This window comes from Nerophis lumbriciformis, linkage group LG37, assembly GCF_033978685.3.
Source record: "Nerophis lumbriciformis linkage group LG37, RoL_Nlum_v2.1, whole genome shotgun sequence".
Classification (NCBI taxonomy): Eukaryota; Metazoa; Chordata; class Actinopteri; order Syngnathiformes; family Syngnathidae; genus Nerophis; species Nerophis lumbriciformis.
The window spans coordinates 13492833-13510541 of record NC_084584.2 but is presented as its reverse complement, the minus strand read 5'-3'; the positions used below and the strand labels follow the sequence as shown (position 1 = coordinate 13510541).

At 40.8% G+C, this 17709-nt stretch overlaps 1 protein-coding gene across 11 annotated transcripts in view; it reads left to right on the top strand.

Moving 5' to 3' along the window:
• Positions 1-17709, top strand: part of runx1t1 (RUNX1 partner transcriptional co-repressor 1) — a 362940-nt gene that overhangs the window by 292154 nt on the left and 53077 nt on the right. For all 11 annotated transcript variants that reach the window (XR_009811704.1, XM_061930757.1, XM_061930758.1 and 8 more), the window contains 2 exons: positions 6049-6186; positions 9416-9657. Coding sequence is in view for 10 of the 11 variants with exons in the window: in XM_061930757.1 (XP_061786741.1) it covers positions 6072-6186; positions 9416-9657 (357 nt within the window). In the remaining variant the exon portion in view is untranslated. The remainder of the gene's footprint in view (positions 1-6048; positions 6187-9415; positions 9658-17709) is intronic.

The following is a 17709-nucleotide window of genomic DNA, read 5'->3' as shown; positions in this document are numbered from 1 at the left end:
GGCAAATAAAAGGTAAAACAAGGTAAATAGAAGGTAAAACAAGGTAAAATAAGTTAAAACCAAGTATAAAGAAGGTAAAATAAGGTAAATAAAAGGTCAACAGAAGGTAAAATAAGGTAAATAAAAGGTCAACAGGAGGTAAAATAAGGTAAATAGAAGGTAAATAAAAGGTAAAGAGAGGGTAAAACAAGGTACATAGAAGGTAAAACACAGTAGAATACTTTAAAACAAGTATAAAGAAGGTAATATATAAGGTAAATAGAAGGTAGATAAAAGGTAAAGGAAGGCAAGTAGAAGTTAATAAGAAGGAGGTGATCTGTCAAAAGGATCATGATGATTGAGCATTGTGATGTTTGATAGTTTTAATAGAATAATTTTTTGATGAGATTTAGAATATAAATTTATGTTTTAAATAGGAAAAATGTGTCTTGTATTCATACTCATGTTAGCATTGAAGCTAACTAGTAGCATGCTACACCTGTTACATTCTTCTTTGACAGGTGCGTGTGTGTGTGTGTGTGTGTGTGTGTGTGTGTGTGTGTGTGTGTGTGTGTGCGTGCGTGCGTGCGTGCGTGCGTGCGTGCGTGTGTGTGTGTAAGTGTATGTGTGTGTGTGTGTGTGAGTGCGTGTGTTTACGTGTGTGTGTGCTTGCGTGTATGTGTGTGTGTGCGTGCGTGTAAGTGTGTGTCTGCATGTGTGTTTGTGTACGTGTGTGTGCGTTTGTGTGTGCGTGCGTGTGCATATGTGTGTGTGTGTGCGTTTACGTGTGTGTGTGTGTGTATGTTTGTTTGTGTGTGTGTAAGTGTGTGTGTGCGTGTAAGTGTGTGGGTGTGTGTGTGTGTGTGTGCGTGCGTGCGTGAGTGAGTGTGTGTGTTTAAGTGTGCGTGCGTGCGTGCGTGCGTGCGTGCGTGCGTGTGCGTGCGTGTGTGTGCGTGTGTGTGTGTGGAAAAGTGCGTAAAAAGTCTTCCTGTCCACTTGCAAAGACGTCCATCAGTGGTGTGACTGGTGTCTTCTTGCAGTGGCTCGGTTAGGTTGCACATGGTTAGGTTGCACATGGTCATGTTGCACATGTGACGTCATGCTTGCGTGTGTTATTAAAGAGTGATGTTTCCATGCAGTGAGAGCAGCAGGCTGATGTAAGCAGCAAGTAACTGTTGGCCAGCCTCACATCTCTGCCTTCTTGGCCTTGTGAAGCAGGGAGAGATTTGGTGAAGACGTGAGGATGATGATGTAACATGAACACACTCTGCTCTACCAAAACCCTTTTTTACTCAAGTATTGGGACACCTGACTGGCAGCTGGAAGTTGTACCACAATGACAACAATCTACACAACTCATTTGTCAGGAATTTATACTTGTGTGTGATATCATGTGCGATACAAGCGCTCCTGCACCGTGTTTACTTGTGTGGGATATCACGTGCAATACAAGCAGCCATGCAGCGTGTTTACTTACATGTGATATCATGTGCGATAAAAGCGGTCCTGCGGCGTGTTTACTTGTGTGTGTGATATGTGCGATACAAGCGCTCCTGCACCGTGTTTACTCGCGTGGGATATCATGTGCAATACAAGCGCTCCTGCGCCTTGTTTGCTTGCGTGTATATCATGTGCGTTAAAAGCGATCCTTCGGCTTGTTTCCTTGCGTGTGATATCATGTGCGATACAAGCGCTTCTGCGGCCTGATTTTTTACATGTGATATCATGTGTGATAAAAGCGGTCCTTCGCCGTGTTTACTTGCGTGTGATATCGTGCAATAAAAGCGGTCCCGCAACGTGTTTACTTGCATGTGATATCACATGCGATACAAGCGGCCCCGCGACGTGTTTACTTGTGTGTGATATCATGTGCGATACAAGCAGTCCTACGGTGTGTTTATTTGCGTGTGATATCATGTGCAATACAAGCGCTTCTGCGGCCTGTTTAGTTGCGTGTGATATCATGTGCGATACAAGCGCTTCTGCGGCCTGTTTCCTTGCCTATGATATCATGTGCAATACAAGCGCTTCTGCGGCCTTTTTCCTTGCCTGTGATATCACATGCGATACAAGCAGTCCTGTGGCTTGTTTACTTGTGTGTAATATCATGTGCGATACAAGCAGTCATGCAGCGTGTTTACTTGTGTGTGACATCACGTGCGATACAAGCCGTTATGCGGTGTGTTTACTTGCGTGTGATATCACGTGCGATACAAGCAGTCTTGTGGCTTATTTACTTGTGTTATATCATGTGTGATACAAGCAGTCCTGTGGCTTGTTTACTTGTGTGTGATATCATGTGCGATACAAGGAGTCCGGTGGCTTATTTACTTGTGTGTGATATCATGTGTGATGCAAGCAGTCCTGTGGCTTGTTTACTTGTGTGTGATGTCATGTGCGATGCAAGCAGTCCTGTGGCCTGTTTACTTGTGTGTGATATCATGTGCGATACAAGCGGCCACGTGGTGTGTTTACTTGTGGTGATATAATTTGCGATACAAGTAAATATATATTGCAGCGTGTTTACTTGTGTGTGATATCATGTGCGATAAAAGCAGTCCTGCAGTGTGTTTACTTGTGTGTGATATCATGTGCGATACAAGCAGTCCTGTGGCTTGTTTACTTGTGTGTGATATCATGTGTGATGCAAGCAGTCCTGTGGCTTGTTTACTTGTGTGTGATATCATGTGCGATGCAAGCAGTCCTGTGACCTGTTTATTTGTGTGTGATATCATGTGCGATACAAGCGGCCACGTGGTGTGTTTACTTGTGTGTGATATAATTTGCGATACAAGCAAATATATACTGCAGCGTGTTTACTTGTCTGTGATATCATGTGCGATACAAGCAGTCCTGCAGTGTGTTTACTTGTGTGTGATATCATGTGTGATACAAGCAGTCCTGTGGCTTGTTTACTCGTGTGTGATATCATGTGCAATACAAGCTGTCCTGTGGCTTGTTTGCTTGTGTGTGATATCATGTGCGATACAAGCAGTCCTGTGGCTTGTTTACTCGTGTGTGTGATATCATGTGCGATACAAGCAGTCCTGTGGCTTGTTTACTCGTGTGTGATATCATGTGCGATACAAGCAGTCCTGCAGTGTGTTTACTTGTGTGTGATATCATGTGCGATACAAGCAGTCCTGTGGCTTGTTTACTCGTGTGTGATATCATGTGCAATACAAGCAGTCCTGTGGCTTGTTTACTCGTGTGTGATATCATGTGCAATACAAGCAGTCCTGTGGCTTGTTTGCTTGTGTGTGATATCATGTGCGATACAAGCAGTCATGCAGCGTGTTTACTTGTGTGTGATATAATTTGCGATACAAGCAGTCATGCAGCGTGTTTACTTGTGTGATCACATGTGTGATACAAGCGGTCCTGCACCGTGTTTACTTGTGTGTGATATCATGTGCGATACAAGCAGTCATGCAGCGTGTTTACTTGTGTGTGATATAATTTGCGATACAAGCAGTCATGCAGCGTGTTTACTTGTGTGATCACATGTGTGATACAAGCGGTCCTGCAGCGTGTTTACTTGTGTGTGATATCATGTGCGATACAAGCAGTCCTGCAGTGTGTTTACTTGTACAAAGTTGGACAGCCGGTGGTTGTCCTCCAATAAGCGCACACAATTTCTTCTATTTTACTAATTATTTACAAAAGGTAAACATGCTAGGCTATAAGCTCCTAGGAGCTAGCAGCTACACAACAGCTAAGCACACAATAGCAAACCAGCTAGTCATAAGTAATAATGATTGAACAATATCACAGTACTTTCCACACTACCAAATATGACAAGTATGTATGATTCCCATCGACATCGTATCGGATTAATAGCGTGAGGTACCAATTTACCATTTTGTCTCCATCGAATCGAGACAGCAGTAATAATCAATAATCAATAATCAATAATGGTGATGCAGACTTGACCATTGAACAGTGTGGAGTGTGGTTATATCAATATTGTAAAAGTCTCCTACGGGCTTTGGAATCATTAGCGGCGTCCATCAATACGCTGATAAGTCTCGTCTCTTGCTAATGGCGCCCCCCCCCCCCCCCCCCCCCCCCCCCCTCCCTCCCCCCGTCCCCTCCATCACGTCCATTCCCCCGGCGCCACTTCGGAGACGCCGTCAAGCGAGTTATGCGAGGTCAAAAGCGCTCGTCTTCCCATTAAGGTACGGTGACCGCAAATTCGATGATACTGTAAATGATGTATGGCTGCTGCACAATTATTATCATCATTATTATTATCACCCTCTTGGTGGAAGTGTTTTAAAGTATTTATAAATACTCACTGATAATAAATGAAAATAAAATAGACACAAAGTCCCTCACTACATTGCGCTTTGGACTTTGTGTCTATTTTTTTTATTTGTATTATTATTATTTTTTTTATAAATGCTCACTGAAAATAAATGAAAATAAAATACACAAAGTCCCTCACTACATTGCGCTTTGGACTTAGTGTCTATTTTTTTTTTTTTTTTTTTTTTTTTTTTAATAAATACTCACTGAAAATAAAATAGACACAAAGTCCCTCACTACATTGCGCTTTGGACTAGGGGTCTATTTTTTTTTTTTTTTTTTTTTTAATAAATATTCACTGAAAATAAAATAGACACAAAGTCCCTCACTACATTGCGCTTTGGACTTTGTGTCTATTTTTTTTATTTTGTTTTATTATTTTTTAATAAATACTCACTGAAAATAAATGAAAATAAAATAGACACAAAGTCCCTCACTATATTGCGCTTTGGACTTTGTGTCTATTTTTATTTTTTTTATTTATAAATACTCACTGAAAATAAAATAGACACAAAGTCCCTCACTGTATTGCACTTTGGACTTTGTCTCTATTTTTATTTTTATTTTATTTTATTTATAAATACTCACTGAAAATAAATGAAAATAAAATAGACACAAAGTCCCTCACTACATTGCGCTTTGGACTTTGTGTCTATTTTTTTTATTTTGTTTCATTATTTTTTAATAAATACTCACTGAAAATAAATGAAAATAAAATAGACACAAAGTCCCTCACTATATTGCGCTTTGGACTTTGTGTCTATTTTTATTTTTTATTTTATTTATTTTATAAATACTCACTGAAAATAAAATAGACACAAAGTCCCTCACTATATTGCGCTTTGGACTTTGTGTCTATTTTTATTTTTATTTTATTTTATTTATAAATACTCACTGAAAATAAATGAAAATAAAATAGACACAAAGTCACTCACTACATTGCGCTTCAAATATCGCAGCTTCACTATGCCACCAAATTAAAAAAGAAAATAATAATTTCAAAGCATATTGTACATATTAAATGAATTGTTAAGTTAAGTTGTATTTATTAAAGGTGCATAAAAAAAAGATTCAGAGCCACATCACGACTCTTAATCAATACAAAAAAGTTATTAAATTAAAATTATATTTTATTTTGACTGTACATTTTTTTTATTTACATACATATCGCAATTCTTTTTCATCCTAATTCCAGATAGATTTTTTTTTTTTTTTTTTTAATCTACTTCTGTTCTCCCAATTCTTATAAAATATATATATTAGTTGGGTTTTTTTTACAACTACACTTTATTTCAATAAATACAACAACAAAAAATCGTCCATGTAAAAATCCTCATATTAAAACTGTCCCCTTTGTTTGGCATGGATCTTTTTATTGCTTTTTGACACAAACTCTTCAGCAAAAAAAAAAAAAAGTTAAACCCTCTTTTGCTTCCTTTGTGAGAAATGAAAATGTCTTTTTTATGTCCATATGAATATTTTAGCAGGTGTGGGAGGGGCCCGCCTTGACATTTTGTACGCACGGCGGGCATGCAAGATGGCACAGATGGTGGCGGAATGAGAGGCCGTGGAAATGTCGCTCGTCACTGCCACTGTGTGTGTGTGTGTGTGTGTGTGTGTGTGTGTGTGTGTGTGTGTGTGTGTGTGTGTGTGTGTGTGTGTGTGTGTGTGTGTGTGTGTGTGTGTGTGTGTGTGTGTGTGCGTGTGTGTGTGTTTAAAGCTATGCTGGTGTCCTCGTTAACCCTGAAAGTGTCCCGGCAGGTGTCACCGGGAAGCGCTCCAACATGCCCGACTCACCTGCGGACGTCAAGACACAGTCCAGGTTGACCCCCCCCACCATGCCGCCCCCTCCCAGCACCCAAGGAGGCCCCCGTAACATGTCCTACACGCCCACCACCTGTGAGTACCGCACCCTTCCTTTGGCCCCCCCAGCACATATACATAATATTGTTTGTCCACTTACAGCAATGCACTGTAAAAACGACCATAGATTTTACAGTAAAAAATTGGTTGTCAGAATCTTACGGTAAAAATAACAGTGGTACTGTTTTTCCATTCCCGGTATAGTCCACTTTTTTAAAAAGTCAGCAGATTTTACAGTAAAAAAAAAAAAAACTGGCCAAAATTTCACTGTAAAAATAACTGTGGTAGCATTTTTCCCGTTTACAGTAATGCACTGTAAAAACAACCACCGTAGATTTTATGGAGAAAAAAGTGACGAAAAAATAACAGTTGTACCTTTTTTCAATTTACAGTAGCAAACTATACAAAAAAAGTCCAAATTTTACTGTTAAAAAATGCAGAATTTTACCATAAAAATAACAGCGGTGCCATTTGTCCATTTACAGTAGTGCACTGTAAAAATAAAAAGTCCTTATATTTTTCAGTAAAAAAAAAATGACAGGTAGGTTGTCAGAATTTTACAGTAAAAATAAAATTTGTTTTTCCATTTACGGTAATGCACTGTAAAAACGACTACATTTTACAGTAAAAAAAAAAAAAGCCAAATATGTTGTCATTCAACATCTTACTGTAAAAATAACAGTGGCACTGTTTTCCATTTACGGTATAGTCCACTGTAAAAAAAAAAAAGTCAGCAGATTTTACAGTAAAAAACTGGCCAAAATTTCACTGTAAAAATAACTGTGGTAGCATTTTTTCCGTTTACAGTAATGCACTGTAAAAAACAACCACCGTAGATTTTATAGAGAAAAAAGTGACAAGCCGAAAAAATAACAGTTGTACCTTTTTTCAATTTACAGTAGCAAACTATACAAAAAAAGGCAACATTTTATTCTTGAAAACTGTCAGTTTATTCATCAGAATTTTACCATAAAAATAACAGCGGTGCCGTTTGTCCATTTACAGTAGTGCAATGTAAAAATAAAAAGTCCTTATATTTTACAGTAAAAAAAAAATTACAGGTAGGTTGTCAGAATTTTACAGTAAAAATAAATATTGTTTTTCCATTTATGGTAACGCACTGTAAAAACTACCATAGATTTTACAGTAAAAAAAAAAAAGACAAATTAGTTGTCAGAATCTTACTGTAAAAATAACAGTGGTACTGTTTTTCCATTTGCGGTATAGTCCACTGTAAAAAAAAAAAAAGTCAGCAGATTTTACAGTAAAAAACTGGCCAAAATTTCGCTGTAAAAATAGCTGTGGTAGCATTTTTTCCGTTTACAGTAATGCACTGTAAAAACAACCACCGTAGATTTTATGGAGAAAAAAGTGACAAGCCGAAAAAATAACAGTTGTACCTTTTTTCAATTTACAGTAGCAAACTAAACAAAAAAAGGCAACATTTTACTGTTAAAAAATGTCAGTTTATTCAGCAGAATTTTACCATAAAAATAACAGCGGTGCCGTTTCTCCATTTACGTAGTGCACTGTAAAAATAAAAAGTCCTTATATTTTGCAGTAAAAAAAAATGACAGGTAGGTTGTCTGAATTTTACAGTAAAAATAAGATAGTGTTTTTCAATTTACAGTAATGCAATGTAAAAAAACGACTGTAGATTTTACAGTGAAAAAAGGACAGGTTGTCAGAATTTTACTGTAAAAATAAAATAGTGTTTTTCAATTTACAGTAATGCACCATAAAAACAAAAAATCTTTAGATTTTACGGTGTAAAACTGGCAGCTGGATCGCCAGAATTTACAGTAAAAAAAAAAAAAAAGACAAATTGGTTGTCAGTCAGAATCTTACTGTAAAAATAAAATAGTGTTTTTCAATTTACAGTAATGCAATGTAAAAAACGACTGTAGATTTTACAGTGAAAAAATGACAGGTTGTCAGAATTTTACTGTAAAAATAAAATAGTGTTTTTCAATTTACAGTAATGCACCAGAAAAACAAAAAGTCTTTAGATTTTACGGTGAAAAACTGGCAGCTGGATTGCCAGAATTTACAGTAAAAATAAAATGAATACCGTTTACGGTAATGTACTGTAAAAACGATTGTAAAATATACGGTAAAAGAAAATGACAGGGAGGTGGCCAAATTTTTACCCTCAAAATAAAAGTGTTTTTCCATTTACAGTAATGCACTAAAATCAAAAAGTCCTTAGATTTTACAGTAAAAAAAACCAGGTAGGTTGTCAGAACTTTACCGTAAAACTTTAACAGTGTTTTTCTATTTACAGTAGAGCACTATAGAAACAACAAGTTTTTGTATTTTACAGTAAAAAAAAACTATAAGCTCGATAGCCAGAATTTAACAGTAAAAATGAAAAAATACAGTTTTTCTATTTACAGTAATGCACTGTAAAAACGACTGTAGATTGTACAGTAAAAAAAATGACAGATAGGTTGTCAGAATTTTACTGTAAACATAAAATAGTGTTTTTCAATTTACAGTAATGCACTGTAAAAACAAAAACGACTGTAGATTTTACGGTGAAAAACTGGCAGCTGGATTGCCAGAATTTTACAGTAAAAATAAAATTAATACTGGTTTGTACTGTAAAAACGATTGTAGATGTTACGGTAAAAGAAAATGACAGGTAGGTGGTCAAAATTTTACCGTAATAATAAAATAGTGTTTTTCAATTTACAGTAATGCACTGTAAAAATGACTGTAGATTTTACGGTAAAAGAAAATCACAGGTAGGTTGTCTGAATTTTACAGTAAAAATAAGAGTGTTTTTCCATTTACAGTAACGCACTGTAAAAACGACCGTAAATTTTAAGGTAAAAATAAAAATGACAGGTAGGTTGTCTGAATTTTACAGTAAAAATAAGATAGTGTTTTTCAATTTACAGTAATGCACTGTAAAAACAACTGTAGATTTTACGGTAAAAAAAAATGACAGGTCGGTTGTCAGAATTTTACAGTAAAAATAAACTAGTGTTTTTCAATTTACAGTAATGCACTGTAAAAACAACTGTAGATTTTATGGTAAAAAAAAAATGACAGGGAGGTTGTCTGAATTTTACAGTAAAAATAAGATAGTGTTTTTCCATTTACAGTAATGCACTGTAAAAACAGTCGTAGATTTTACAGTAGAACTGGAAGCTCTGTCGCCAGAGTTTTGCTGTAAAATGATGGTAACATTTAGCACATGACCCACAGGCCGTTCCCTGATTGGTCGACCTTAAGCCCCTCCCCCTTGCGTCCCCCGCAGTGACCAATGGCAGCAGCCACTCGCCCACCGCCCTCAACGGAGCGCCGTCGCCGCCCAACGGCTACAGCAACGGGCCCGGCTCCTCCTCCTCGTCCTCGCTGGCCAATCAGCAGCTGCCGCCGGCGTGCGGCGCCCGCCAGCTCAGCAAGCTGAAGCGCTTCCTCACCACGCTGCAGCAGTTCGGCAACGACATTTCGCCGGAGATCGGCGAGCGTGTGCGCACGCTGGTGTTGGGCCTGGTGGTGAGTCGCACTTTGCTGGTATCCATGTTCACCTCCGCTAATGCTAATGCTAATCACAGTAACGCAATTTCCCCAAGTTGGAACACGATTGGTGGAAAATATTTAGCGAGTGCAACGCATCTGAGGGGAAAAAAAGAAGGAAAAAAAGGCAGGCTTCACTACACATCTTAAAATGCAGCCCAGTGCTCTCAAACTATCCGTCTGTCTGTCTGGGAGCTCGTAGTTTGATTGTGTAGTTTTCCTTCAATGACACATACAGACCTAGCGTGATGTAAAATGTGATGTTAGCATGTAGCTATGATAGTGTTGCTAACTTAGCATGCTGTTAAAATGTAATGTTAGCATGTAGCTCACATACCTATGCTACTATCACTAACCGAGCATGATGGTAAAATGTAATGTTAGCATGTAGTTCACATCGCTATGCTAGTATCACTAACCTAGCATGATGTTAAAATGTAAAGCCATGCTATTGTTCCTAACCTAGTATGATGTTAAAATGTAATGTTAGCATGTAGCTCACATAGCTATGCTAGTATCACTAACCTAGCATGCTGTTAAAATGTAATGTTAGCATGTAGCTCACGTAGCTATGCTCGTGTTGCTGACTTAGCGTGCTGTTAAAATGTAATGTTAGCCTTTAGCTCATAGCTATGCTAGTGTTGCTAACTTAGGTAATGTTAGCATGTAGCTCGCTTAGCTATGCTAGTATCATTAACTTAGGATGATGTGAAAATGTAATGTTAACATGTAGCTCACATAGCTATGCTTGTATCACTAACCCAGCATGAAGTTAAAATGTAATGTTAGCACGTAGCTCACATAGCTATTCTAGTGTTGTTAACCTAGTATGATGTTAAAATGTAATATTAGCATGTTGCGCACATAGCTATGCTAGTGTTGCTAACTAAGAATACTGTTAAAATGTAATGTTAGCATGTAGCTCACATAGCTATGCTAGTATCACTAACCTAGCATGATATTAAAATGTAATGTTAGCATGTAGCTCATGTAGCTATGCTCGTGTTGCTGACTTAGCGTGCTGTTAAAATGTAATGTTAACATTTAGCTCATATAGCTATGCTAGTGTTGCTAACTTAGCATGTTATTAAAATGTAATGTTAGCATGTAGCTCACTTAGCTATGCTAGTATCATTAACTTAGGATGATGTGAAAATGTAATGTTAACATGTAGCTCACATAGCTATGCTTGTATCACTAACCTAGCATGAAGTTAAAATGTAATGTTAGCACGTAGCTCACATAGCTATTCTAGTGTTGTTAACCTAGCATGATGTTAAAATGTAATATTAGCATGTTGCGCACATAGCTATGCTAGTGTTGCTAACTAAGAATACTGTTAAAATGTAATGTTAGCATGTAGCTCACATAGCTATGCTAGTATCACTAACCTAGCATGATGTTAAAATGTAATGTTAGCATATAGCTCACATAGCTATGCTAGTATCACAAACCTAGCATGATGTCAAAATGTAATGTCAGCATGTAGCTCACATAGCTATGCTAGTATTGCTAACCTAGCATGATGTTAAACTGTAATATTAGCATGTGGCTCATATATCTATGTGAGTGTTGCTAACTTAGCCTGATGTTAAAATGTAATGTTAGCCTGTAGCTCACATAGCTATGCTCGTGTTGCTAACCTAGCATGATGCTAAAATGTAATGTTAGCATGTAGCTCACATAGCTACGCTAATATCCCTAACCTAGCATGATGTTAAAATGTAATGTTAGCATGTAACCTACATAGCTATCCTAGTGTTGCTAACCTAGGATGATGTTAAAATGTAATGTTAGCATGTAGCTCACATAGCTATGCTAGTATCACTAACCTAGCATGATGTTAAACTGTAATGTTAGCATGCAGATCACATCGCTATGTTAGTGTTGCTAACCTAGCATGATGTTAAAATGTAATGTTAGCATGTAACTCACATAGCTATGCTAGTATTGCTAACCTAGCATGATGTTAAACTGTAATATTAGCATGTGGCTCATATATCTATGTGAGTGTTGCTAACCTAGCATGATGCTAAAATGTAATGTTAGCATGTAGCTCACATAGCTACGCTAATATCCCTAACCTAGCATGATGTTAAAATGTAATGTTAGCATGTAACCTACATAGCTATGCTAGTGTTGCTAACCTAGCACGATGTTAAAATGTAATGTCAGCATGTAGCTCACATAGCTATGCTAATATCACTAACCTAGCATGAAGTTAAAATGTAGTGTTAGCACGTAGCTCACGTAGCTTTTCTAGTGTTGTTAACCTAGCATGATGTTAAAATGTAATATTAGCATGTTGCGCACATAGCTATGCTAGTGTTGCTAACTTAGAATAATGTTAAAATGTAATGTTAGCATGTGGCTCACATAGCTATGCTAGAGTTGCTAACCAAGCATGATGTTAAAATGTATTGTTAGCATGTAGCTCACGTAGCTATAATAGTGTTGCTAACTTAGCATGCTATTAAAATGTAATGTTAGCATGTAGCTCATAAAGCTATACTTGTTGTATGTTATTATGTTGGATGAGTTACAATCAAGTAGACAAAATCAATAATGACTTTAATATTCTGTAAGTTTATTTAAATATCAACTGGGTTCTTGCTTAATGGTCACTATAAAAAAAATATATACATTAGTCGGCCATGTTGGATCCTTTGTTATGATGTTTAGGAGCCTTTTCCAGGACAGACGCGTGTCCCCGGTGAAGACATTAAAAATCCATCATTAGCCATAAAATAAAAGATGCAATTGTAAAGATTTATGCGGGCCAGCTGGGGAATATACGCAAATAGCGGAGGAGGAGATTGGATTTTAATTAGCCTCCTTTCGGCGTGTTTGTTTGTCTCCTCCGCGTCCATCTTGTCCCGCCCCTCGCCGCTAATTAGCCGCCTCGCTGGCGCCCACACACGGGAGAGACGCAATCTGGGCCGACAGATGTGGGAGAGAGCTAACAAAACTCAGGTCTGTTTTCTTCATATTTACATTCCGCTCCTCCCCAGGTGGACGCTCACCTGTCAATCATCCCGCCCGCCTCGGGGGGGAGTCGCAAAGGTCGAAAATAACATCTTTGACAATAGTTTCATTTTTCAGGCATAATTCATCTTTTTTACACTCCAAAATCACATGAATCAAAGAAAGATTATCGCACCGCGTTTAAAACAAAAAAAGAATTCCACTACAGAATACAAACAAAACACAACAAAATGTAAACAACACCCATCTTGCTAGCTAGCGAGTTAGCTTGCTAGCATGATCCTGTGGCTGTTTAAGTAACTTTACTTAACCTCATCTTGTTGTTGTTGTTTATGATTATAGATATTACAAATGAATATAAATATAAAAACACTTTTTTGTGTGTGTTTAAATGCGATTATAAAATGCAAACAAAATCTAAACATCCATCTTGCTAGCTAGCGATTTAGCTTGCTAGGATGATCCTGGGGCTGTTTAAGTAAGTTTGAACCTCATCTTGTTTATTGTAGCTATTACAAATGAATATAAATATAGAAACACAATGTTTTTTTGTTTTAATTTGATTATAAAATGCAAACAAAATCTAAACATCCATCTTGCTAGCTAACGATTTAGCCTGCTAGCATGCTTTTGGGGCTCTTTAAGTAAGTTTGAACCTCATCTTGTTTATTGTAGCTATTACAAATGAATAAAAAATACAACTTTTTCCTTACTTGAATGCAACTATACAAAGGCAAACAAAACACGACAAAGTTTGAAAAATACAAAATGATCTTGCTAGCTAGCGATTTAGCTTGCTAGCATGATCTTGGGGCTGTTTAAGTGAGTTTAATTAAACCTCACCTTGTTGTTTATGATTATAGATATTACAAATGAATATAAATATAGAAACACAATGTTTTTTGTTTAAATGCGATTATAAAATGCAAACAAAATCTAAACATCCATCTTGCTAACTCGCGATTTAGCTTGCTAGCATGATCTTGGGGCTGTTTAAGTGAGTTTACTTAACCTCGTCTTGTTGTTGTTTATCCATCCATCCATCCATCCATATTCTTCTGCTTATCCGAGGTCGGGTCGCGGGGGCAGCAGCCTAAGCAGGGAAGCCCAGACTTGCCTCTCCCCAGCCACTTCGTCCAGCTCTTCCTGTGGGACCCCGAGGCGTTCCCAGGCCAGCCGGGAGACATAGTCTTCCCAACGTGTCCTGGGTCTTCCCCGCGGCCTCCTACCGGTCGGACGTGCCCTAAACACCTCCCTAGGGAGGCGTTCGGGTGGCATCCTGACCAGATGCCCGAACCACCTCATCTGGCTCCTCTCGATGTGGAGGAGCAGCGGCTTTACTTTGAGCTCCCCCCGGATGACAGAGCTTCTCACCCTATCTCTAAGGGAGAGCCCCGCCACCCGGCGGAGGAAACTCATTTCGGCCGCTTGTACCCGTGATCTTGTCCTTTCGGTCATAACCCAAAGCTCATGACCATAGGTGAGGATGGGAACGTAGATCGACCGATAAATTGAGAGCTTTGCCTTCCGGCTCAGCTCCTTCTTCACCACAACGGATCGATTCAGCGTCCGCATTACTGAAGACGCCGCACCGACCCGCCTGTCGATCTCACGATCCACTCTTCCCTCACTCGTGAACAAGACTCCGAGGTACTTGAACTCCTCCACTTGGGGCAAGATCTCCTCCCCAACCCGGAGATGGCACTCCACCCTTTTCCGGACGAGAACCATGGACTCGTACTTGGAGGTGCTGATTCTCATCCCAGTCGCTTCACACTCAGCTGCGAACCGATCCAGTGAGAGCTGAAGATCCTGGCCAGATGAAGCCATCAGGACCACATCATCTGCAAAAAGCAGAGACCTAATCCTGCAGCCACCAAACCAGATCCCCTCAACGCCTTGACTGCGCCTAGAAATTCTGTTCATAAAAGTTATGAACAGAATCGGTGACAAAGGGCAGCCTTGGCAGAGTCCAACCCTCACTGGAAACGTGTCCGACTTACTACCGGCAATGCGGACCAAGCTCTGGCACTGATCATACAGGGAGCGGACTGCCACAATCAGACAGTCCGATACCCCGTACTCTCTGAGCATTCCCCACAGGACTTCCCGAGGGACACGGTCGAATGCCTTCTCCAAGTCCACAAAACACATGTAGACTGGTTGGGCAAACTCCCCCGCACCCTCAAGGACCCTGCCGAGAGTATAGAGCTGGTCCACAGTTCCACGACCAGGACGAAAACCACACTGTTCCTCCTGAATCCGAGGTTCGACTATCCGGCGTAGCCTCCTCTCCAGTACACCTGAATAGACCTTACCGGGAAGGCTGAGGAGTGTGATCCCACGATAGTTAGAACACACCCTCCGGTTCCCCTTCTTAAAGAGAGGAACCACCACCCCGGTCTGCCAATCCAGTGGTACCGCCCCCGATGTCCACGCAATGCTGCAGAGTCTTGTCAACCAAGACAGCCCCACAGCATCCAGAGCCTTAAGGAACTCCGGGCGGATCTCATCTACCCCCGGGGCCTTGCCACCGAGGAGCTTTTTAACTACCTCAGCCCCAGAAATAGGAGAGCCCACCACAGACTTCCCAGGCACTGCTTCCTCATAGGAAGACGTGTTGGTGGGATTGAGGAGGTCTTCGAAGTATTCCCTCCACCGACCCACAACATCCGCAGTCGAGGTCAGCAGAACACCATCCTCCCTATACACGGTGTTGATAGTGCACTGCTTCCCCTTCCTGAGGCGGCGGATGGTGGTCCAGAATTGCTTCGAAGCCGCCCGGAAGTCGTTTTCCATGGCCTCACCGAAATCCTCCCATGTCCGAGTTTTTGCCTCTGCGACCGCTGAAGCCGCACACCGCTTGGCCTGTCGGTACTTGTCCGCTGCCTCAGGAGTCCTATGAGCCAAAAGAACCCGATAGGACTCCTTCTTCAGCTTGACGGCATCCCTCACCGCCGGTGTCCACCAACGGGTTCTAGGATTATCGCCACGACAAGCACCAACTACCTTGCGGCCACAGCTCCAATCAGCCGCCTCGACAATAGAGGCGCGGAACATGGTCCATTCGGACTCAATGTCCAGCACCTCCCTCGTGACATGTTCAAAGTTCTTCCGGAGGTGGGAATTGAAACTCTTTCTGACAGGAGACTCTGCCAGACGTTCCCAGCAAACCCTCACAATGCGTTTGGGCCTGCCAGGTCTGTCCGGCATCCTCCCCCACCATCGCAGCCAACTCACCACCAGGTGGTGATCGGTAGAAAGCTCCGCCCCTCTCTTCACCCGAGTGTCCAAAACATGAGGCCGCAAATCCCATGACACAACTACAAAGTCGATCATGGAACTGCGGCCTAGGGTGTCCTGGTGCCAAGTGCACATATGGACACCCTTATGTTTGAACATGGTGTTCGTTATGGACAATCTGTGACGGGCACAAAAGTCCAATAACATAACACCGCTCGGGTTCAGATCCGGGCAGCCATTCTTCCCAATCACGCCTCTCCAGGTTTCACTGTCGCTGCCAACATGAGCATTGAAGTCCCCCAGTAGAACGAGGGAATCACCCGGGGGAGCACTCTCAAGTACTCCCTCGAGTGAATCCAAAAAGGGTGGGTACTCTGAGCTGCGGTTTGGCGCGTAAGCGCAAACCACAGTCAGGACCCGTTTCCCCACCCGAAGGCGGAGGGAAGCTACCCTCTCGTCCACCGGGTTTAACTCCAACGTACAGGCTCTGAGCCGGGGGGGAACAAGAATTGCCACCCCAGCCCGTCGCCTCTCACTGCCGGCAACGCCAGAGTGGAAGAGAGTCCAGCCCCTCTCGAGAGAACTTGTTCCAGAGCCCTTGCTGTGCGTCGAAGTGAGTCCGACTATATCTAGCCTAGCCGGAACTTCTCCACCTCGCGCACTAGCTCAGGCTCCTTCCCCCCCAGCGAGGTGACGTTCCACGTCCCAAGAGCTAGCTTCTGTAGCCGAGGATCGGACCGCCAAGTGCCCTGCCTTCGGCCGCCGCCCAGCTCACATCGCGCCCGACCTCTATGACCCCTGCTATGGGTGGTGAGCCCATTGGAGGGGGGACCCACGTTGCCTCTTCGGGCTGTGCCCGGCCGGGCCCCATGGGGACAGGCCCGGCCACCAGGCGCTCGCCATCGTGCCCCACCTCCGGGCCTGGCTCCAGAGGGGGGCACCGGTGACCCGCGTCCGGGCAAGGGAAATCTGGGTTCCTTGCTTGTTTTCTTCATAGAGGTCTTCGAGCTGCTCTTTGTCTGATCCCTCACCTAGGACCAGTTTGTCTTGGGAGACCCTACCAGGGGGCATAAAGCCCCCGGACAACATAGCTCCTAGGATCATTGGGACACGCAAACTCCTCTACCACGTTAAGGTTGTTTATGATTATAGATATTACAAATGAATATAAATATAGAAACACAATGTTTTTTTGTTTAAATGCGATTATAAAATGCAAACAAAATCTAAACATCCATCTTGCTAGCTAGCAATTTAGCTTGCTAGCATGATCCTGGGGCTGTTTCAGTGAGTTTAATTAAACCTCAACTTGTTGTTCATGATGATAGATATTACAAATGAATATAAATATAGAAAAACAATGTTTTTTGCTTAAATGCGGTTATAAAATGCAAACAAAATCTAAACATCCATCTTGCTAGCTAGCGAGTTAGCTTGCTAGCATGATCTTGGGGCTGTTTAAGTGAGTTTAATTAAACTTCACCTCGTTTGTGATTATAGATATTACAAATGAATATAAATATAGAAACACAGTGTTTTTTTGTTTAAATGCAATTATAAAATGCAAACAACATTTTTTTTAAAACGTCCACCTTGCTAGCTAGCGATTTAGCCTGCTAGCATTATCTTGGGGCTGTTTAAGTGAGTTTAATTAAACCTCACCTTGTTGTTTATGATTATAGATATTACAAATGAATATAAATATAGAAACACAATGTTTTTTTTCTTTAAATGCGATTATAAAATGCAAACAAAATCTAAACATCCATCTTGCTAGCTAGCGATTTAGCTTGCTAGCATGAT